Here is a 23,023-nt window from a genome sequence, read left to right on the forward strand (position 1 = left end):
ATCTGGAGCCTGTGGGTTAACTGGAGGGGCAGGGGGTATTTTCTGCCACTTACTGTTTGGTTTTCAGCAAATTGCTTATTTGCTCCAAGCCTGCTTCTCATTTTTTTTTTAAGCTTTTAATTATTTGAGAGAGCATGATGGGGGAGGGAGAGGGAGAAGCAGACTCCCCGCTGACGTGGGCTCCCCCCCTTGGACCCTGAGATCATGATCTGAGCCAAAGGCAGACGCTTAACCACCCAGGCACCCCCGTTTCTCATTTTTTAAATAAGGATAACATAATAGAACCAGCCTCATAGGGCTATTGTGAGGAGTAAATGAAGTCCAGTATTTAACAGAACCTGGCACACAGGACACATTCATTAGAGCTGTTACTATATCAGCTATCTTTTCTGAATTTGCTGAGTCTAGGAACTGTCCCCAAAATACACAAGTCAAGACATTGATAAGTTTGTTTTATTTCTAGTCTGTAGAGATGACATCTGGCGCGCCACACACACACGCACGCACGCACATGCACACTTATCCACCTGAAGGTGCCCGGCAAACTTCCTTTTGAGTCACAGGGACAAAACCATACTTGGCAGTCCCCGAGTTGCTGGTTACATTAGATTTGGTCTTTCAGAAAGAAGACAGCTGAAGTTCTAAGAAGCTGAGCCCTTAGCCAGAGAGGTCAGTCCCAGAGCCAATAGCCACAAACTGAAATACGCGCAGACCACGCCCCCTTTCCAGGGACCACTTTTGAGCCCCTGTCCCTCCCGGAAGTGAGTTCTAGTAAATGGTGGGGGGGCTGGTGGTGTTTCCCAGGACACCCCCCCCCTTTCCAATGAGAGAACTCTCTTTCCCGCCCTTTCCAGAAGCTGGGGACACACCCACTTATCCACCTCCCTTAAAGGAGGCTTCCTACAGTCTTGCAAGCGGTGAAACCTGTTGAAATAAGCCTGGTTGCTTCTGCCCTCCTTTCTGAGTGAAGAACAGGTACACTGACTATAATGGGTAGTTAAAGAAGGTATTACCCTGCTCAAAGGTCTCAGCCTGTCCCAGAGAAGAGAGGCCAGTGGTAAGGGGTGGGGGGCAGGCAGTTGTTGATCTAATGATCTGGGCGGGGGGAGGGAGAGGCAGAGGAGGTGCTGGGGTGAGATTTTACATTTACAGGGAGAACTGTTTTGCTGGGGTTTAAACTTCAACTAGGTTTGTGCATTTGAAGCTGCTCCTTAGGCTGAAGATCAGCCAGTCATGGCCAAATAATCTTGTTCCTGAACTGGTTGAGACCAGTGGATTAACCCAACCTTGGCAATTCCCCATGCCCTACCTGCTCCATTCCCTCCCAAGCTGCTGCAAGGGAGCTCCTTAGGCCCTTGATTATGGGGTCACTAAGGAGCCACAGGCAGCCCACACTGACTCCCACCTCCAACAGCAACCTGACGTTTCCATTTAACGTTTTGACGAGGGCTTCTCCAAGATTCTTGCTCAGTCTTGGGCCCAGGGTTGCAGTGCAGTCACCCTACAGTCCCCTCTTTCTTAACATCCATCTCACTGATCGTTGTCTGGTTCTGACTTCCCCACTAGACTAAATTCCACGAGTCTGTCCATTTTACTGCCTGGTTCTTAGCTCTTGGCCCATAGCAGGTGCTTCATAAATAGATTCAATGGATGAGTGCCTCTAAGTCCCGAGTGGGCAGGGTAAGGGACTCCAGAACACAGATGGGGTCAAGGCTGGGGTCCCTGCTCAGCCAAGATGGGGCTGAGTGGGACACCTTCCTGCTTGAGTTCTGAGAAGTGGCTTGGCGGAGAAGCTCTAGGGAAGGCAGAACTGCAGAAGCAGCCAGGCCCATACCCAAACCCCCTGGTGCTGACATGGAGGCACTGGGAAGGGTGAGTCCTGGCCCAGGGCCTCCCCCACGTACTGACCTGGGAGATTGCCCCTCCCCATTCCTTCTCCCATTTTCATCACTGAGCCCAGACTAGCAATGAGGACGGGCATGGCATCTGGACAGCTGGGTTCCAGTCCAGACTTCTGTCTCCCGATTAACCCCTTGGCAAGGCACTTAATCCTTGTAAGCACCAGTTTTCCCACCTGTGAAATGAGAGGACCGGTCTAGCTAACCTAGAGAGTGGATCAGGGCTCTCAAACCTTGGGAGTCCATCATAAGGGAGCCCAATCCGATCCCCAAGCTCAAGGTTTTGGGTGATTGGAAATGGAGATTAGGAGTTGAGGGCAAGGCACATGTCAGGACAAAGTGGGGGGACTTAAAGCTTATAATAGGTGGTCAATAAATATCCATTGAATGACTGAGTGAGTGAGTGAATGAATGAATGAATGAATGGAGTAAGATGGCAAGGCAAATAGGGGGAGCACAGTCAGGTTTCAAGCAGATTGGGATCAGAAAGGCCACCTTCTGTTTCTCAGCTCTTGGCTTATTAGTGGTGCTGACCGTTTGCCACGAGCATTCTATTCCTCCTCCTATCCTGTTGTCCTCAGCATCCTCCCCAAAAGGTGGCACCAGACCGAACAGACACCCCTCCCAAGGCCCCTCGCCTCCCTTCTACTCCCAAAGCCCTTTGCTGCCCCAGCAAAGGACACGGGGGCTGCACTTTCCCTCCAAGCTGCCTGTAAAGGTGTGGCTGCGGGGAAGGCCAGAGGATTCCTTCTGGAACCTTCTTAAAGGGCTCAGATCACCAAGCCCCTCTCCGTCTCTCCTTCTGTCACCTCCCTGAGGATGAGAAGAGTGGACTGGGGGAGGGGGCCAGCGGGGGAGGTGAGACACTGGGTGGTCACGCCCTAGACGACTCAAGAGCAGGGAACCACAGAGCTGTCTGAGAAAAGCCTGGTTCCCACTCCAGGGTCTTCTGTGAGTGGGCTGTGGTCCTGACCAGGGCCAGGCCAGCAAGCCTGGACTTAGCTCAGGGACCCTGGAAGGCCGGACTCTGCCAGTTCCAAGCATGAGGATCACAGCCTTCAGTCTCCCCGTCCAGGCTGCCCCCTCCTGGCTTTGGTTTGATGTCAGCCCTTCTGCACAGGGAAGGGGGAAGGAGGGGAGACAAGAGGGAGGGTCCCCAAGGCTCAGAATTCCCTGGCCCAGAGCCCCTTTAAGGCAGGTAATTTGTGCTTTACAAAGATATCACTGATTTTGCTGGTTGAAAATGAAACAAACGCATAATGACCAGACAAAACAAATAAGACAAATCACAATGAATCAAGAAGGGCGGCAAGATCAGGAAGCAGGAGCGGGGGCAGGTCCAGACGGGGGTCCTCAGGGCAGGCTGGCAATGTCTCTCTCTGGAGGGGGGCCAACTGGCTTGGGGCTGCTCTCATTGGCTTTTCCTTCAAACATCATGACTCTGGTTTGGAGACGGAGGTTTAAAAAAAAAAAAAAAAACAAGGCAGGATTAGGACTCCTTCCCTCAGCCAGGGAGAGATCATCTCAGCCCTCCTGTCTGCAGGGCCCTCAGCCGAATGCCCTTGCATCCATTCTCCAGTGGGATCTGCTCAGCGTGGAAGGGGCTGCTAGTCCCATTTCACAGAACAGAAAACTGAGGTACAAAGATCTCTATATTCTAGGTCATGGGTCTTCCCCTAACCACGTTGCCTGAAGGAGGCAGAGCTAGGCTGGGCCATGGCTCTGCTCAAAACCCCTTCAGATCTTCAAAAACTTCCCGAGGTTTTAAGAGTAACATCTGGGGCCCCCCGGGTGGCTCAGTCGGTTAAGCGTCCAACTCTTGATTTTGGCTCAGGTTCTGATCTCAGGGTCATGAGATCAAGCCCCAAATCAGGTTCCACTCTGGGCATGGAGTCTGTTTAAGATTCTCTCTCTCCCTCTCCCTCACCACCCCCCCCCACCACTCTCTCTCTCAAAAAAAGTAGCATCTGGGGGGCGCCTGGGTGGCTCAGATGGTTAAGCGTCTGCCTTCGGCTCAGGTCATGATCCCGGAGTCCTGGGATGGAGTCCCGCATCGGGCTCCCTGCTCAGCAGGGAGTCTGCTTCTCCCTCTGCCTCTCTCTGTCTCTGTCTCTGTCTCTCATGAATAAATAAAAAAAAAAATCTTAAAAAAAAAGAATTAAAAAAAAAAAAAGTAGCATCTGGGAAGTAGAGGATAGAGGTTTGGATGGAGCCTCTGGAGGGAAACAGCCCGATATGAATCCCAGCCCCACTATTTCCCAGTTGGTGACTCAAGCAAGACACTCGACCCCACTGATGCTCAGTGTTCCCATCTGGAAGTAAGGATGCCCAAAGTGCCAACACCCTAGAGCTGTTTCAAGTACCCCACGCCTCCTGTAGGCACTCCTTGGGTGGGCTCTTTCTGTCCCCTGGCTATAAATCCCCTCCAAAGGGCGACAGTCCACAAGCAGCTTACCTCCGAGCTGATCGGCACATCCAGGCCCTCCTTGACCTCTCCCCTTGGATGTCTAAAGGACACTTCTAACTTAATCCATCAAAAACTCAACTGCTAATTCTTCCCCTAAAGCAAACAGCAATGTCACTCATCCCAAACAGACCAGGATCATCTGACTCCTTGCTGTCCGTCACACTCCGTACCTGGCCATTGAAGCAAGGCTTCCAGCTCCGTCTCCCAAATCATTCCCGGTTCCAGCAGCTTCTGCCTACCTTCACTGCCCCTTCTCCAGGCCGAGTGGCCTCATCTCTTGCCTGAACAGCCTCCCTGCTGCCACTCTCACCCCTGCCGCAGCCAGAGGCTTTTAAAAGTCAGCCCCGAGCTTAGAGTCGTCCAATGGCATTCCTCCATATTAGTGCCAAATGCTAAGTGGGACCATGACCTACCAGGCCCCGTGTCACCTAGCCCCGGCCCGTCTCTGCAAACTCATCCTTCACTCACTGCACTCACTGATGGCCAGACACACTAGCTTTTGTGCTATTCCTTTGAGCATACAAGCACAGTCTGCCTCAGGGCCTTTGCACTTGCTGCTTCCTCTGCCTGGAATGCTTTTCCCAGGATCTTCGCAGGGCTATTCTCTTTACATCTCCCTCCCTCAGGGCTCTGGTCAAGTCTTGCCTTCTCAATGACCTCCTCCCTGCCCACTATCCCATCCCCCTCTGTTCCTCTTGTCCACTTTGTTTTTCTTTGTACTACACCATTGCAATCTGGCATTTTAGTTTTTTGGGTTTTTTATTTTGTTTTTGTCTGTCTCTTGCCATGAGGATGTAAGCTCCATGAGGCCAGCAACTGATGTGTCCCCAAAGCACCTAAAATAATTCCTGGTCCATAGTTGGTGCTCAAGAAATACGTGCTGAATTAATAAATGATACATCTAAGGAGTCACTGGGTAGACCAGTGCCTGACTGCCACACGGTAAATGCACTAAATCGTAGGTGTTTTCTAAGAGCATCAACACACTCCTGTTGCTGCCACCTGTGTCATCCGGCATCCCAGGTGCACTGAGGTCTGACCTTGATGGTTTTCCCACCGTACCTCTTGCCCCATCCCACCTCACACTAAAAGCTCGGTAGCCTGAACTGTGGGCTCATGAGCAGTTCCTCAGCTTCCTTGGGCCTCGACTTCCCCCTTTGTAACAAATGAGGTAGGTAGATTTTACCTTCCTACCAGAGACTCTCCAGGGAGTCTCTGCAGCGGGGGCAGGACCTGGGAAGTGTGATTTTGGCCACCACATACTAGGTGTTTGCCAAGAGCCAGGTACTGGGCTGGGGCCTTCATGTGCGTTAGGTCATTAGCCCTCAGGACACTTCAACAAGACACGTGATATCATCTGATCTCGCTTACAAACCAAGAAACTAAGGCTCAGGGACCTAAGGGGATTTGCCCAGGCTCGGTTAGGGGGCCGGTAACGGCATCAGGATTTGAACTCTGCCTCCTTTCAGAGCCAGTTGATAACTACGTTATGCTCTCAACAACCCCGTGGGGTAGTGGAATCACTTTACAAATGAGGAAACCCAGGCTCAGAAGGTTTCACGGTAGATTTATTTTTAAGATTGGATTTATTTATTTGAGAGAGAGAGAGAGAGCACACAAGCAGGGAAGAGGAGCAGAGGGAGAGGGAGAAGCAGGCTCTAAACTGAGCAGGGAGCCCACTGTGGGGCTCAATCCCAGGACCCTGGGATCATGACCTGAGCTGAAGGCAGATGCTTAACCGACTGAGCCACCCAGGCGCCCCTCAAGGTAGATTTATCATCACCACCATTGTTCTGCTTCCTGAGTGCTCATTCTACCGGAAGTTCTGGGTATGTATTAACGTGACCATTTGACAGATAAGGAAACTGGGTTCAGAGAAATCAAGAACCTCGTCCAGCAGGTCACACGAGGCGTTGCCCGCTGGCTGGGGCATGGCCTCTCCACGCACAATGACTTTGCCTTCAGAGGCCCCAGGAGAGGCGGGAGGTACTCACAGCTTGAGGACAGCCGACCGCTTCCCCAGCATCATGTTCACAAAGTCTCGGTAGGAGATGGTGTCGCTGACCCCACCTGTCACCTCTGAGATCATCTTTTTCATCTCCAGGTGGGTCTTGGGGACCCCGAGCTTCTCCATCATCCTCTTTAAAGACATCAGGTCTGCCAGAGGAAAAGCAGATCCATTAATTGGAGACAGGGTGCGGGCCAAGCGAGGAAGCTGGTAGAGCTCCCCTGGCTCCCACGTCCAGGAGAAGCCCTGCAGCACAGCCCCTCCCTGGGGACTGCAGCCAAAGGCCTTTCTCCTCCAGAGAGAATGGGCCCATCACACCCTCCCTGCTCCCTTCAGAGAGTAGTATAGACTAGTGGTTAGGGACATGGACCTGGGTTGCAATCCAACTCTGCTCTTCCCGTCTGCGGGACCTGGGGCAAACTACTTAACCTCTCTGAGATTCTGCTCCCATAAGCGGTAAAATGGGTTGACGGGATCATTTGAGAGGGCGCGATGCAGAAGTACCCAGCACAAAGCAGGTGTTTAGTAACGGGGCCGCTACTCTTCACTCTGTTAATGTCTGCTGCGCCCTGAGGTCGGGGTGAGTGTGTGCTCACTGCTCCAGCTCCCTGGGGAGTCACTGCCCAGCAAGGTGGGGTCAGGGAGTTGGCTTGACCCGAGGCAGGGCAGGTCATCCTGCAGGGTGCCGGGCAGCAGCTTCTCTCCACCTGCCACTCCCACCCAGCAGTCCGAGGGTTCCGCCTCCGCTGGCAGGGCGAGGGGGCCAAAAATACCCTGCAGAGCAGGAAAACCAACAAAGGAACAAAATTCAAGGAAAACAAGGGAGGCACCAAAAAGTCACTACACTCCGCAGAATCGCTGCCTCTGACCCCCCGGCTCCCCAGATCTTAGGCAATTTCCTTCAGATTGTTCTGTGAACAATTGGGCCGGCAAAGGATGGCGGGAGGGAGGCGGGACTGGGGGCCGATTTTTGGGCCAGGGGTGTGGCGAGACAGCTCACCCGAGAGCAGGGCGGGCAGAACTGATGCCAGACCCCCAGGTAGGTGCCAGGATGTCCAGGGCATTTCAAAGAAAACTAGGCATCGCTCTGTGGGGAAGAGGGAGCGGTCTCCCACATGCTGCTGGCCAGGCTCGAAATTGGCAAGACCTTTCTGGAAGGCAATTTGGCAAAGATGCTTCAAAAGCCTTTGACCCAGAATGTCTAATTCCTGAGATTTACTCTAAAGAAATAATTGGCGATGTGGACAAAGGTTCATGTACAAAGATGCTCTTCACAGGACTATCAAAAGTAGTTAAAATTGGAACTGTCTAATTGCGTGATATTAAGGCACTGGCTAAATAAGTTATAGTCCAGCCCCGCAGTGGAATATTACCCAGCCATTAATTATATTTCACAAGAAAAGTTAATCACATGTCAAAGCACTCACAATATATTATTTTTTAAAAAGGAGTTTCTAAAATGGTTATAAAACAGCATTTGTGATTAGAACAAAGGGTGGAAGGATATAAACCAAAATGTTCAGAGCAGTTATTTCTGGGAGGGAGGACTGTGGTTGACTTATTTTTGTCTTTGTGCTTTACTGTGTTTTCCAAAAGTTTTTATGATGAAGATGTATTGACTTGATAACCCCATTTTTTTTTTTTTCCCTAAAGGAAAGCAAGGATAAAAATATTTAAAAAGGAGAAGAAGGAGACAAGACAGAGGAGGGGTAGAAATGCCGCAGAAGCGGCAACACTGAGCTCAGGGCAAAACACAGGAGGGAAAGCCAGTTTGGGAACCAAAGGCTGGGATCTGGACCCTGGGCCGACCACTTAACCACCATGTGCCCCAAGAGAGTCAAGTTCACCCTGCCGAGCCTCGGCTTCCTCGGCTGTAAAATGGGGATGATTAAGCCGGCCTTGACCATGTTATAGCATTACTTGTGAAGGTCAAGGTATAGTCTTGGCCCTAAGGGCCAAGGGACAGGCGTTTGTCACCCCCCACGCCTGGACCACACGATACTATCAGGGTCTGCTGGAAGAGGGAAACAATGTGCTCAGAAGCACGGTAACCAAATGCAAGGACAAAGGAACCGCCAGCCCCACCCCACCCCCAGGGCCAGGGCGGCAAGAGCCTGAGCGTCTCCAACCCTGGGCAGGGGTGGCACCCTCTCTATCCTGAGTCCCCGTGGCACCTGGCGCGGAGGGCTGAGACATGCGCAGGGAGGTGAGTGGGAGGGACGCAGTGAGGAGAGGAGTCTGGGCGCAGTGGATCCAGGGTAGAAGGCAGCCAGGCTTAAGGCCGGCACGCCGGCTTGGCCCATCAGGGAAGCTTCAGTGCGTGCCCCTCACCCACACAGGCGGGCCCAGTGGGGCTCTTTGGACCCTCATACCCTCCACCCACCGGACACCCCCCTCCCCGGCAGTCGAGGCCTCACTTACCAATCTCGCCCTCATTGTTCAGGTCAAACTCCATGTACTTCTCTGGAAATCACAGAGCAAAAACCGGAGTTAGCTCAGAAGCAGGGTCCCAGAGACGCCCTTGAGGGCAACTGGCTGGGTCCCCAGGGAGCCCACACCATCCTCCTCACCCCCTCACTTGGGGGTCTTGACATGAGACCCATTATCTCAGCCATTGTCTCTGGAGAAAGAGCTCGCCCTGCCTGCACCCCTCTCCCACGGGCGCCATGGAACAAGGTGCTAGGGGCCGTTGTGACTCTCTGCTGAGGAGGGCAGCTACTTCCTCCCAGGTCCCCACCAGCGTGAGCTCGCTGCATCACACTGGCTCCAAACTGACTAGAACAGATTCCCAGGCCCTGAACTACGGGTGCAGTGGCTTTGGGAAGGGTGGGGTGGGGTGGGGGCAGGAACCGGTATGTTCTAGAGTGTCTCAGGTGATTCTGAGCCGGGTGTGGGAATCACCGATTTAAGGAGTCCCTGCGGTTCTGAACCTCTGGCGGCGGGGGAGGGGTGTGTGTGGGCACCACTGAGAATCTGATGCTCTCCTGAGAGAAATGCCGTGAACCTGCCCTTGACCCAGGTGGCACATACAGTGTCCAGGGGTACGCAGACCCTCCCCATCAAACCTCACCTACAGACCTTGAGTGACGCCTCTCTGATCAAAGGGTCCAGGAAATCTCCAACAGTGAGGGAGGAGAGGTGGAGCAATGAGCTTGGTATCCTCTGACAAGGACAGCACGTGGCCCTGGGCAGGTCCCCAGCCCCCCCCCACACACCACAGAAAAACAGGGTCCTCTTGGTCTAGTCTGCACTGAACAGCCAGTATGAGAAGGCCAAGGTCTTCCCAGTGGCCGGAGTGGTCCCTGTGACCTTCCTGAGGGTCTGCCCTCCAGCCTCTCGGGCTGCGTCTTCCTCCCTCACCTCTGCTCCACTCCAGCTGGTCTTGCTGCTCCTGGCCCATGCCTCCACCGCACCCACCCCACCACCCCCTCCCTGCCGCACTCCTGCCGGGGAGTGCTGCCCCTCGGCCTAGATGTTCCTCCCAGGTATTCTCCGGGCCCCCGCTCATGCTTTCAGGGCTCCCCAGCCTTTCTGGTGGGGCACTGCCACCCCCACAAAGCCCCTACGGCCATCTGTGTGCTCTGCAGCGTCCTTCTGTTCCCCACTCCCTTCCCTGCAGCACATAAGCTCCTTTACTCAGGGCTCTCTGTGCCCCATTGCACCCCAGGCCTGAAGTGGGGCTGGCACGTAGGAGGTGCTCATTTGGAGGTCAAATGAGTGAGTTGAAAACCTTTACAGTCCCTTTGATTCCAAGCTAAGTTCCCGTGGTTCCAGTCCACCCCGATGGACCCAAGCCGAGGTCCCAGTGAAGACAAGGAGAGAAGAGCTCTGTCCCTCCTCCCAGAGCCACCTCTGGAGAGGGACCCCCCCTCCTTGGTACCCAGGGATAAGGGAATGGACCGCTCCTGCTTTGCGTGGCTCTCCCGGGGGTGGCGGGACGGGTTGGTGGAACGGGGCAGGGACGGGGATGTCTTTGTTCTAGTTCCTCTTTTTGTTAGTGTAAACAGCCCCACTGGGTAATGGTTCAGAGCAGGGGATTTTGGAGAGAGACCAACACGTGATCAAGCCTGAACTCTGCCATGGGCAGGCTGTGTGACCCCATACAAGTGACCCCACCTCTCTGAGCCTGAGTTTCTTCAACTGTAAATTAAAGCTCGTACCCACCTCCCTCCTGGCTGACTTGGGATGACCCGGGGAGCTCACAAACAGCTTTCGAAGTGCTTCCCACAAGGTCAACACTCAACAAAGGCTTCGCCATCAGGGTCCTGCCTAAGGACAAGGAAGCTGTGAACAGCTTGAGGAGCACTTGGCAGGCTCTTTGCCTCGGAGCAGGGAGGATGTCCACATCGCCAAGACTTGGGGGAGGGGGGATGCGGCCTCGAAGATATTCGTGGGGGAGGGGGGATGTGGCCCGGAGGATATTCGTCGAGGTCCTCCAGTGGCCAGGGCTCCCTGCCCGCCGAGAGCATCTCCCAGGCAGGAAAGGTGGGTCTGCCCTGCTCCTTATGTGCACGGCTCCTCTCCTTTCGGGCGGCTGGCTGGGAACCAAGCGCCGGGGCCCGGAACAGAGGGACCTTTATGCCGCCCCCTCCCCGCGCGGGCTCCTGGGCCCTGTTTTCTTTTCATCCTGTGCTGCTGGGATTCAATGGGCAGAAACTCTGCCCCCTGCCCCACTGTGGCGACACAAACGTCCATTCTGCACAGGGGCTCCCGAGCCGCTCCCCCGCGGAGGGGAGAGGCCAGGGCTGCTACAAAGGGCTGATTGTGTGCTGGGGCCCCAGGAGCGAGCAGGGCCTGGGCAGCAGCGGACAGGAGCCAGCCTGAGCCCTGCCTGCCTGGCAGCCGGAGGGATTGGGGCCGGGGGAGGCTGCGGGCAAGGGTGAGGGGCCTGGGGTTGCATGGAGGCAGGTAGAGGGGTGGGCACCCCATCTCACAGCCTTCCAGGAGGAGGGCGTTCTGGAAGAAGCAGGGGGCGCAGGCTGGCCTTGTGGGGTAAGAAATCCTGTGCGCCAGGGGGCCAGCCCAGCTCTCCCGGGAGGGTGGCGCAGACAGCCCCAGCTTACCTTTGAAGGCGGCGAGCTTCTCCGGCAGGGTCTCTTCATCGCTGTACTTCTGGTCACAGAGAAACTCCTTCGAAGGTGAAAGTACAGCACTGAGCCCCGGGTCAGCAGGCAGAGCTTGCTGACATGTAGGCCCATGGTCCCAGTGTCTGCTCCCATGCCAGGTGGCCGGCCTTGGCCGGGGAGGGCAGGAGGCTCCAGTGTTTGTCCTGGCTCCCTGTCAATCCCTAGAGGCAGATCCCTAGAGGCAGGAATCTGCCCCGTGGGCAGGAAGTACGCTTGGCAGCCCAGGGTGGGGCCCCGGAGGCTCTGCCCTAAACACCTTCAGCCAGCCTCTGAATTACCAGTGTAGGCACCTGGGCCTCCTCCCCCAGGGCACCCCGGCTCCAAGATCCATGAAGCTGTTAGCCCCAAACACAAGCTGCCGGGTTTCCAGCCTTAACTTCTTAAGTGTATGACCCTAGCTTATTAATTCCTCCCTCGATCTCTATTGTTTTATCTGACAAATGGGTACAGTCATCACAGCTACTTCTCAAGTTTTAAGAGACTCCAAGGAGGGTGTACGTGTGACTCTTGGCATAAAGCAAGTGCTCAATAAACAGCAGCTTACTGCGTTGTTAGTCTTTGCTCTAGCCAGAAAATGATGGTATATGGCTTGGGAGCTTGGATTGTATATAGTTCTTGTCCATGTCCTCACCTGTAAAACAGGGCCACCTTCCCCTCAAATGATGCCTTTCAGAACAAGATGTGCAGGAGGGGGAGGGGTGTGGGACACAAGCAATGGCCTCCAGAATGAAACACCAACGCGCATGATCTCTTAGGCTCTCCCAGTGGGCCCACAAAGTAGCTCTATATTACTTCCATTTTACAGACGAGGGAACTGAGGCTCACCCAGGCAGAGCTTTCACCTCGGCTCCGACTCCTGCAGAGCCCGCACCCCTAACCCCGACACTTAAAGATGGGCAGATAGCAGGCATTCATCCGGCTTCAAAACAAAACACCACTAATTAGTAAGCACCTGTTATGCTGGGCACAGTGCCAGGCAGCTTGCTTGCCTTGTTGCTAATCAAGCCGCCCTAGAACCTGTATTCAGATGGGAAAGCAGGGGCTATGTCCCCACCCTAGCCCCGGACTCTGCAAATTCCCTCTCTTCCCTGGACCTCGCTTTCCCCATTACTGAGCAGACCGGACATGGGCATCGCCCCCTCCTTCAACTGTTTTTGAGGGACCACAGGGTACACGGCTCTGGTCGAGGCATCAAGGGAGCAGGTGAGAGCAGGGAAATAAGGTCCTTATTGTGAAATTACAAGAAGCTCGTGTTTAAAATGATGTTAAATGTTATCTAGAGCCACCACTCCATCTGTTTCTAGATTCCTGCTGCCATCTCCCACTAACCGGTGACCAAGTCTGTACTTAACGCATCTCCCGGGACACAAGACCTTCCAGTCTGCCGTGTAAACCCCCAAGAGCTTTAATGTAGGAGAATGAGTCGGAGAATAACTGATAATAAAGTACTCTGGGTTTGGGTCTCAGTCCCCCCCTCACTAGCTGTGAAATGGGCACAAGGGTATCCATCTCCTCGGGCACCTGCCCCTCAACGGGGATAACCCACTGTGAACGCTTAGTACCAGGTCTCGTTGTCAGCCCTCAAGAAGCAGCGGGTATGACTAAATGTGAGGCAGAATAGGGTCCCTTCGAGGGTTCACGTTCTTCCACATTAACTCAACCCCCTTCGACAGAGAAGGAGCTATCCACCCGCAAGTGTGGCTCCCCTCGTTGGTTCTGGGGGCTCTGTTCTACCCCTTGAGCCCAATGTGCCTGGATCCCTAGAGGGGGTCAGTACCTATTGCGGACAAGCTCTGGCCGGTGCAGGATTTCTGCTTTGGGAGGGCACTGTGCTGTCTCGTTAGGGTGGGAACGGTAGGGCCGGAGGTTAGATGACATGTGTGAAGTCCCTATAGCTAGGAAGGCACAGGCTTGGTTTGGAACCTGAGTGTTGGACTCCAGGGTCCAGGCCTCTAGCAGCCTAGCAGAGGGCAACCCCAGCGCCCACGGTGTGGATCGGCCACAGCTTCACATCGGATCTCATTACCAGGTGCCGCGCTGGGTCCCGCCCCCACTTAGCCGGAGCTGGGCTACCCTCCTCCTGGCTGGCTCTGTCCAGGACTTCTCTTCATCTGGGCTCCCTCTCGTAGCGCCCCCCACCCCAGCCCCGCCCCATTCTCTGACCCAAAGTAGGACAATTAACTCTTGTGTGTGGCCCCGAGCAAACCAGGCACCTCCTGGGGTCACAGGTCCAATGATCTGCACAGCAGAGGGACAACTAGTCAGTGGTTCCCAGACTTCGGGATAATGCAGAAGGAAACGTTTCCCCAAAAAGTAAAAAATAGAGGGAGGTGCCACGAGTTCAGAAAAGGACATTTCGGGGGCGCCTGGGTGGCACGGTCGGTTCAGAGTCCGACTCTTGGTTTCGGCTCAGGTCATGATCTGGGGGTCCTGAGATCGAGCCCCATGTTGGGCTCTGCACTCAGCATGGAGTCAGCTCATACCTCTCCCACTGCTCCCCCCAACCCTGCTCTCTCTCTCTCTCTCTCATAAATAAAATCTTTTAAAAAAAGGACATTTCATAAAAGTGGGAAGTTCATCATTTTTAAATGGAATCCATTTAGCCTATGTTCGGTTCACTGCCTCGCCCCCCGTGTTCCCTCTGCTTTACCATTTCGGGAACTGGAAAACCTTCTCAGGGGAGGCACAAGGCTCCAGGCAAGGCCCAACATCTGGGAACCTCTGGCAAGAGTCCTGGGGGCCCTCCCAGCTCCTGCCTTCTGGTCGACCAGAAATCCTGCACCAGCCAGAGTCTGTCCCCAACAGGTAGCAACCCCCTGTGGGGAGCCAGGCACGTTGGGCTCGAGGGGTAGGACATGGCCCCTGGTCTTGGAGACAAATCACACACAAACGATCACAGGACAACCAGGCAGTGACTCCTGTTCACTGGGCCTGACCCCGGGCTGGCAGGGCCAGCAACCCTGGGGGGCCATGATTATTGTCTTCTCACCGAGGAAGCCAGTTTTCTCCTTCGCACTTCTGACCACCTAACATGCTGTTTTATTGGTGCTCTCTCCCCCCACTGCTAAAGTGAGTGTCTCAACCACCCTGGCCTCCTTTCTGGGTCTCCCCCATGCCAGGCTTGCTCCCACCTAGGGACTCTGCCCTTGGCTGTGCACCCTCCCTGCAGCGCTCACCCCCCCGACACCCGCATGGCTCTCCCCCTCACCTCCTAACACAATTGACAATGTGGTGCTTATTAAGGGTGTCGTCCATGGTCTGTCGCCCCTGCTACAGTGTAGGCTGCACATAGTAGGTGCTCAATAAATACCTGCAGGCTGAGTGAATGAACTGAAACCCAGAGAGGATAAAGAACTTGCTCAGGGGCGCCTGGGTGGCTCAGTCGTTAAGTGTCCGCCTTCGGCTCAGCTCATGGTCCCAGGGTCCTGGGATGGAGCCCCGCATCGGGCTCCCTGCTCCGCGGGGAGCCTGCTTCTCCCTCTCCCGCTCCCCCTGCTTGTGTTCCCTCTCTCGCTGTGTCTCTCTCTGTCAAATAAATAAAATCTTAAAAAAAAAGAACTTGCTCAAAGCAGTATAGCTCCCAAGTGACCGAGCTGGGATTAACGACCACAGTGGAGACTGTCCCAGGCCTCCACAGAGCTGAGGAATCCAAGTGACCCACGGTGGTGGCTGTTGGAAGGAGGCCGGGGGTGGGGAGTGGGGGGTGGGGGGGAAGGCAAGCCTTTGGCCACAGATGCCAGGAGGATGAGCTTACTGTCTCATGCCCCAGAGATGCCTAGCACCCAGCAGTGCCCAGCATACAGTAGGGGCTCAGGAAACATCTGTTGACTGGAGAGGCCTGGCATTCAGCCTGGAATCACTTTCTCCAGTCTCCACCCTGACAAGGGTGGGGCAACTCTGCAAACGTGCACACGTACCACACAGACTGGAGGGGCTCAGAGATGGGAATCCCATTTTTCCTTAGAGCCCCAGACGACAAGGGCTTGAGCCACACAGTGGCCAGGGCTGGGAGAGGCATCTGACCCGTTCATGCGTGGGCGGGCAAGCCTTGCTGACCCCAGGCTCGGGGCAGCTGTGTGGACCAGGCCTTTGGCAGGGCACCAGGGAGGGGGCAGGTGGGCCACAGAAACAGGAGTCCCCATTGGCGGGGCTGCCATCTCTCCCCACCACCCCACCGGCTCCACGCTTCGGATTCTTGGTTCCTGCTCATGCCCAGCCCTCAGCCTCCCCACTTCCAGGTGTCCTCCCGCCCCCACCCCGGATCCTTGCCCAGCCTCGGGGCACAGCCATGCCCAGCAGGCAGGCACCCTGGGTCCCCAAGGAGAGGAGAAAGAGAAGCCACTGCAGATGTTCAGAACAAAAGCAAAAGAGGGTGAGCTGGAGCCCCAGAGCCTGGGCTCGAACCACTGAGTAGCTGTGTGTAAATATGACCTCATTTGTCTGTGCCTTGGTGCCTTCGTCTGTAGGAAGGATAAAAACATCTCCTAGGCTTGGCCTGAGAATCGCAGGATGTAAGCAAATACATGAGAAGTGCTCGGACAGTGCCTGGCACCTAGGAAATACTACATAAATGTTAGCCGCTTATTATCGGGACCTCCTAACACTTACATGCATATAATCCACTTACAACCCCCACGGCTCACCATTCAGACCTTCATCAGCTATTAAACGGATTCAGAAGCAAACTCCCTCCCCTCACTTAGGCTGGTTATGATTTCTCTTTCCCCTTTCTGGGTATTTCCCTTGGATAGATGGACAACTGAGGCCCAGGGACGTTGCTCAGCTTGCTCGACGTTACAAAGTTTTAACAATTCAAGCAAAGTCTACCTCCCTTCACCATCCCAGCTCCTTCCCTGCCCCAAACAAGGAGAGGGTGGCCTGGCCACAGGTTTCTGGGCAAAGAAAGTCAATACCGAGAGTTACCTTTCCTCTTGGGCAGCTGCAGAAGGTTATCCCAGGGGCCAGGGAACCACTCTCTAGCCCTCTAGGGGGATGCAGAGGGTGTTTGGATGCATTCCTCCACCCCCATGCCCCTCTCCCACTCCAACTCACTGTCCCCAAAGACCAGTTTTTCCAGCTGCAGAAACTGCTGTTAGGGCCTCTAAGGGATGAGGGGTGCAGGGGGCCCCTGGGCTCTGAAATGGTGGCCTGGTCAGTCCCTGGCAAAGAGCAGAATCCGCAAGTGGGCAGGAGTCTGGGGTCAAAAACAGGAAACTGTGAGCCCCAACGTGGAGTGTCCACGGGCAAGGCCCAGGAAGGTGGCAGGACTCTGCTAAACACCCACACAGGCACAGAACCTGGAAGGGACTGCTCAGAGCATCCGGCTTGTCCTCTTTGTTCCATAGCTGGGGAAACTGAGGCCCCAGAAGGGAAAGTCTTGCCTCAAGCCACAGTGGTCAGGACCCACATAAACTCCCTGGGTGCGGGGTGTGCGGGTCAGGGGGCTTGGTGGGGGGAGGTTGAATCGAGTTGCCTGGGTTCAAATCCCAGCTCCAGCACTTGCTAGCTCTGTGGCCCTGGGCAACTTGCTTTCCCACTCTGGGCCTCAGCTTCCTCATCCGTAAGACGCGATCATAATGATAGAACCTCCTCACCGGGTTGGTGTACGGATTAAATGAGCTAACTGCATAGAGACAGCCTGGCTCCTAGCACACTCACTAAGTGTTAGCAGTTACTACGATGTGTTTGGATTGTCCAAACTCAAGCCTCACCAAGAGATAAACGTGAGCAGGGGAAGGGCAGAGACCTACCCACAACTCTCTCTGTCCCATACTGCGCCACGGAGTCCTCCTGGTAAGCCGCGACCCTTTGGCCGTCCCTCTGCAAGGGCAAGCTTTGATTTGTCCTTGGACACCAGGCAGACTTGGCAGTGACGGGCCATCCACACGGGACAGAGTGCTCCCACCTCGGCCCCAGGGGACGGCCCCTGCTCGCCGCTGCCTCTCCCTGTCCTCTCCAACCTCTGATGCACATCAGAATCCACCCCTCATCCCTGGGAGCCCCATCTAGGCACTTGTGCCGGGAAGGGAATGTTTCCAAAACCAGCTGAGGTTGGCAGCCCCTGTTGTGTCCGGCCTTCCGGATCCCTGCCACCTGCCGCCTCTCACCTCCTTAACTCTCTTTCTGGGCTGGTACCTCTAGCACCTGTTCCCAGAGGCTTGCTCCTGGCCCTCCAGGCTTGTCTTTATATATTAGCTGCAGCAGAGTTTTGGGGCGGGCAGATATCACCATCTTGGAGGCCATCCAAGGAGCTGGTGGCTGAAGCCCTGGGCAAAACCCCCAAGGACAGGCAGCACCATACCGGGCCTGGGCCAAGATGCCTCTGATGCAACCCACAGGCTCTTAAAGGGCCAGGGCCAGGTCCGTGCCTGGTGCCTGGTGTGCAAGCGCCTGTAACGTGCCCCACAAGGACAGCAGGCTCACGTTCCCCACGGCAGCTCTGGGGCCTCAGCTGGATGCAGCATCCTTGCCAGCAGATGGGGCAGCTGAAGGAAAACACCCCACAGACTACACAAACGAAGCCGACCCGACAGAAATTCCATCCTCGGCTTCCTGGGACGCGGCCATGCCAAGGTCGAGACCGGCTGTACCTGCGGGGACACTGAATCCTCGGAGGCTCACGTGGCTGCTTATCACCATCTCCCTTATAATATATTAAGGAAGAGCAAGAGAGACGGGTGCCTGGCGATGCCAGCTGGGCACATTCACCGGGCAGGGACAGACAGGGTGGCACAGGGTACACAGGGAAAGAGACGCACCTGCGTAGAGCCTGGCTCAGGTCTCAGAGGTCCCCTATTGTCGGGGCAGGTTGGGGACATATAACACCGGGGCACAGATCCGCAGCCTGCCCTGTCCAACGCTTCCCAGTACAGACAGTGCGTGGGCTCTGAAATAACCACTAGGCCCCTAAATGCTGCAGGGAATGCCAAGTGCCCTTCACTCGACCCAGGAGGGCTGGGAAGGTGAGGCAGTAGCCAGAGATCCTTATCACCCAGGCAGGAGAGTCCTGTGTCACAGGCGACCTGGCGGACAGGGTCCCGGGAGGGCCACGGGTGCTGTCAGAGTCAGAATCCCTGCTCTGCCACTTCCTGGCTGGGTGACCTTGGGCAGGTGACTTCACCGAGGCTGTTTCCTCATCTCTAAGACGTGAGCCTGAGTAATCCCTGTCCCACGGGGATGTTTATAGACTCCTCCTGCACATCTATCTAATCAAGTGCTCCATTCGGAGGAGTCACTGAGATAATGCACGTCAAGTCCTGTGCATGGGGCAGAGGCACGACCCACGTTATTGGTTCGAGATCCTGGCCCCTGGATGGTTACAGATGCAGCCCTCGCCATCCACTGGGCTCCTCCTGCTCAGTCCCAAGGGTGAGGGCACTCTGCGGGGCCCCCTCCCCGCTCCCCCCCCCCCGCCCGCCCCCAGCCTCACTGCTTCTCTCTGTCCCTGTGGGAAGCTGGAGAGAATTTGTCCTGTTGCCATATAAGGCCAGGCCTGGCTGGCCCGGGGTCACCTGCCATGCCACCAAGGCTCAGGGAATGTCAGCTATGTGGGGGGGAGTAGGAGGCGCACGCAGGTCCTGCCCGCTTCAGTAGTGCCGAGAACGCCCACACGCCCTTGCACGCGCACGCACACGCAGGGCAGACAGGCTGGCTTCAGGCAATTTACTCAGCCCCTCTGAGTCTTGTTTTCCGTAAAATGGGAATAGATACTCACAAGATGAGAGTGAGCGTTCCATGCGATAATGCCCAGAGCACTCCTGGCACGCTGCCCGGCTCATGCCAAGGGCTCAGAAAATGATCACAAAAACTAGAGTGAAACCAAAAAAAGTGCATTTCCATGCAGCCCCCCAGGACCCTCCAGGTCCACCCAAGTCTCCTTCTACTTTTGCTCCTGACCCTTATAACAACAATAGCTGAGACTGAGCTGCCCTGCTATCCTCGGGAAGCTGGCCTGGCCCTGGGGTGGGGGGGAAGGCCCCAGAGGGAACTGGGGTGTTGGCCCGGAGAAGCCCCCAAGCACATGCAGCCCAGTGAGTCATGACGCCCCATCCTCCAGGCACTCCTGCTTCCGCAGGGCCACCGGGAAACTGCTCCATCCGGCCCCCCCCAGAAGCCCTGCTCCAGTGGAGGCAGTGAAGCTGCTCCCCAAAGAAAGGCAGTCTTTTCTGGGCTTCTGGGCTGACAACATGGTTCCCTCTAGAATCCGCTCACCCCGGGGAACTTTTGCTGTGGTCACGGTCATGGGTGAAGCGGACTCAGACCCTCAAACAGAGCGACTCCCTCAGTCTGCAAAGAGCTCCTGTCTGCTCATCTCCACTGATTGTCGCAGGGACAGAGCAGGGATCACTGCTCCCATTTCAGGCTGGGAAGACTCAGCTTCTGCCGCATGGAAGGGTGCAGCCCATGGCTTGTCTCAGACCTTGCCCCTGGGATTCCACTCCCTGCGTCTTCAAGCACCAAACAAACTGATGACACAATCATGACAGCTCTGTGTCTTACACAGATTATCTCCCTGAAAAATCACCGCAACCAAACTACCATTATCTCAGGTGGCGTGCCCAAGGTCATAGAGCCAGCGAGCGCTCTGCCCACCCCTTCATCCCCACTCAGGACTCCACACTATGGGGGGGGGGGGCTTGACCTCCTGGGGGTGAGGGAGCAGCTTAAACTTCTGGTTTGATCCTGGAGTCCCCTTCCTCTGGTTTGGTCCAGCAGCCGGACAACAGCCTGGGTTCGCATGGGGGTGGGGGCTCAGAAAAGCTTCTGGGCAGGGAAAGGACACTAGACCGCAAACTCTATCACAGGCTTCTGTGTGGCCTTAGCCAGCTGCCTGCCCTCTCTGGGCTTTGGGGTCCCCATGGCCCCCTCTTGCTCACTTTCTCCAGTCCCAGCACTGTTCAGATCAGCCCCTGAGAGCCACAGCCCCACCTCCTTCCGAGCCAAGCCAGTCCACCTCCCAAACCAACCGGTAGCCTACCGCACGCCCCTGCCCTGGCTTGCCCCCCACCAAGGGCAGGACTGGCACGGAAGTCCCACACATTCTCAGCAACTGTGGTTTGTCTGACCGTAGAGCCCTCTCCCTCATCTCCAGCTGTCTCTGGCTCAGGGTCCTGCTGGCTGTGGGTGGATTCAGCCAGCTCGGAACCCGCCCTGTCGAGTGGCCCAGGGGGCTGTATGAGGTCAGGGTTTCAGGCTTCTGTCCAGGTGGCAGGAGCAGCCAAGACCAAGGGCGGGCTGGCTGCAGAGTAAACTGGGAGGGAGCCCAGCAACCTGGACCCCTGAGAGCCCCAGCCGCACGTCCAGTCTCCCTTTCAGCTGTGTTCAAGACAGCCCCAAGAGGCAGGGTGATGATGGTACAGAAGGGACTAGAGTTGACTTGGGAGGGACCCTGGGGCCCCAGAGCCTTGCTTGGGATTCCTGCAGCCAGCGGGATGAAATCATATAGGCTGCCTCCCCCCAGACACTCCAAAAAAAAAAAAAAAATCAAGGAGGGAATCAAGACTGCAAGCCCAGGCGAGAAGAAATACTACAAAATAGGACAGCCGTGCCACAGCCCCCAGACCCACCTCCGTGCAGCCTTGACCCGGGCCCTGCTGACCATCACCAGCTTCCCATTTGGGGACTCTAAGCTGGGCTTGGACCTTGGGTGCCCTGCAGCTGAGGGAGCCAGCAGGGGGAAATGCCCAGCCTTGTTTCAGTGGACATGCCTCTGCGGCCTGTGAGGCGGGGATCTGGGAGACGTCGACCTTAGGAAAGAATCCTCTCACGGTCCACAGAAGTCATCCCTCCTGCCAGGTACTGAACCATGCACACTACATGCCTTCCCTTGGTGAGTCCTCATGGTGACCCCAACTTCGTTCTGAGATTGGGGTACCAGATGGAGGCCAGGCCTGAGTACAGATCTCACAGAATCCCAAAGCTCCGCCTGTGCTGCCTTTGAGCTTTGGCCAATCCAGGCAGACCCTGACACTTCTCCTTATCTTCTAGAATTTAGGTGGTCATTAAGCAAATGTTTACGAAGCTCCCTTTGTGTGCCTGGCAACAGCAGATTTCTATAAAGAAATTCACAAGGTCCAACAAGAAAAGCATCAAGTATCTCAGAGAACCTTTCCTAAAAGCTGGAGTGAGAAAGAGTTATGGGGTGGGGTGGGGGTGAGGCCTTGCATTTTCTGTGGAGGAGGGAGCACCGGCCTGCAGTCTGGACCCCGGGTTCTAAAGGCAGCCCCACCTGGACTTGCCGGGCCATCTCGGGGCAGCCACCGAGCCTCTCTGGGCCTCCATTCCCTCCCGCGGCTGTACTACCGGGGACTGCTCAGAGACATCGGGGGTCCCCCTCCTCCCTGGGCCCAATCCTTGCCGCTGGTCCCAGGCGGGCTTCCGGGGAGGCCCGGCCGGGCGGCATCAAAGCTCCCGGGCGAGCCCCACCTCCCCAGTCTAAGAGTAACAACTTGCAACCCGAGACGCGGGAGCCGAGTTGGGCGGAGGGGGTGGAGGCGGTGGAGGCGGTGGAGGGGGACCCACCTGGAGTCGGGGGCTCGGGGGCAGGGGCCAAGGGAGGAACTTGGGGGAAGCCCAGAGAAAGAAGAGAAGGGGGTTGATGTTGCGGCAGGCACAGCCTCGCAGACGGAGGTGGGACCTGAGGGGCGCTGGGATATCTGGGGGCGACTCGCAAGCCGCCCCGGGCGGCGCGCGCTTACCCGGTTGATCTCGGCCAGCCTCCTGTCCTGCCGGGCTTTGAGCAAGCCGAACGCCTTCCCTCCTGCAGGAGACAAAGAGGCGGCCCGGGAAGCGGGGGCCGGGGCGGGGGGGTCTCCCGGGGCCGCGCGCCGCCGACCCCGCCGTCCGCCCCGCGCGCGCAGGTGGCGGGCGGGGGACTCCGCGCCGGGGGATGGGGGGGAGGAGGGCGGGGCAGGGGCGCGGGACAGCGCGGGGACGGCGGCGCCTACCTTGGAACCTGTTGCTGAGCGCGACCGACATGGTGAGCACCGGGCTCCCGCCGGCTCGGGGCTTGGCGGTCGCGGCGAGGCACGACGAGGAGGGACAGGCGCCCGGTCCGAACTCCGGCGGCGTGTGGCGGCGGGACGGAGGGGCGGAGGGATGGCGCGGGCGGCCGGACACACCCCTCCCCCCCCCCCCCCCCCCGCCCCGGGCCCTCCCGCCCGGCCGTCGGCATCAAAGCGCCTATTATGCGGGACGCCGCGCCCGCCGCCCGCCCCTCTGCTGGAGGGCGCGGAAAATGCACGGCGCGGGGCCACCCGGGACCTCCCCAGGCCCCTTACCCGCCCGGGGCCGCGGTGTCCCTAAAAAGAAAGTGGGGACGATCTCAGGACGCACTTGGGGTGGCCTTAAGGAAGAAATACGGTCCCGGCGGCAGCGAGCGAGCGCTCCACCAGCCGAAGCTGTTCGTTCCCGTGGCCCTTGGCGCCGCACGCACTTTGGAAGGCAGGCCAGTCTCCCCAACACTTACTTTTAACTCTTGAAAGAAAAATATGAAAACTTTCAGGGTTGTTTTTTTTTTTTTTGG

The 23,023-nt window shown here is 56.5% G+C and overlaps 1 protein-coding gene across 1 annotated transcript; it reads right to left on the bottom strand.

Annotated features, from left to right (window-relative positions):
- Positions 1 to 437: 437 nt before the first annotated feature.
- AIF1L (allograft inflammatory factor 1 like) lies at positions 438 to 22,602 on the bottom strand. Its single transcript, XM_025888732.2, has 6 exons — positions 22,446 to 22,602; positions 22,197 to 22,258; positions 11,437 to 11,503; positions 8,795 to 8,836; positions 6,360 to 6,522; positions 438 to 3,339 (listed from the first exon to the last, which is right to left on the bottom strand). Exons 1-6 carry the CDS (start codon positions 22,474 to 22,476, stop codon positions 3,252 to 3,254), a joined length of 453 nt encoding a protein of 150 aa, XP_025744517.1. The 5' UTR covers positions 22,477 to 22,602; the 3' UTR covers positions 438 to 3,251.
- Positions 22,603 to 23,023: the final 421 nt, after the last annotated feature.

The sequence above is a fragment of the Callorhinus ursinus genome, unplaced genomic scaffold (assembly GCF_003265705.2).
Source record: "Callorhinus ursinus isolate GAN/ISIS: 27379988/994484 unplaced genomic scaffold, GSC_fseal_2.0 scaffold24, whole genome shotgun sequence".
Taxonomy (NCBI): domain Eukaryota; kingdom Metazoa; phylum Chordata; class Mammalia; order Carnivora; family Otariidae; genus Callorhinus; species Callorhinus ursinus.

Bases quoted from the DNA above. Each gene is read 5' to 3' on its own strand.
- AIF1L (XM_025888732.2), bottom strand. From the start codon at position 22,476: ATGTCGGTCGCGCTCAGCAACAGGTTCCAAG. The intron at 22,259-22,445 runs GTAGGCGCCGCC...TGTCTCCTGCAG, and splicing joins GCTCAGCAACAGGTTCCAAG to GAGGGAAGGCGTTCGGCTTG. The intron at 8,837-11,436 runs GTAAGCTGGGGC...TGTGATTTCCAG, and splicing joins GAAGCTCGCCGCCTTCAAAG to AGAAGTACATGGAGTTTGAC.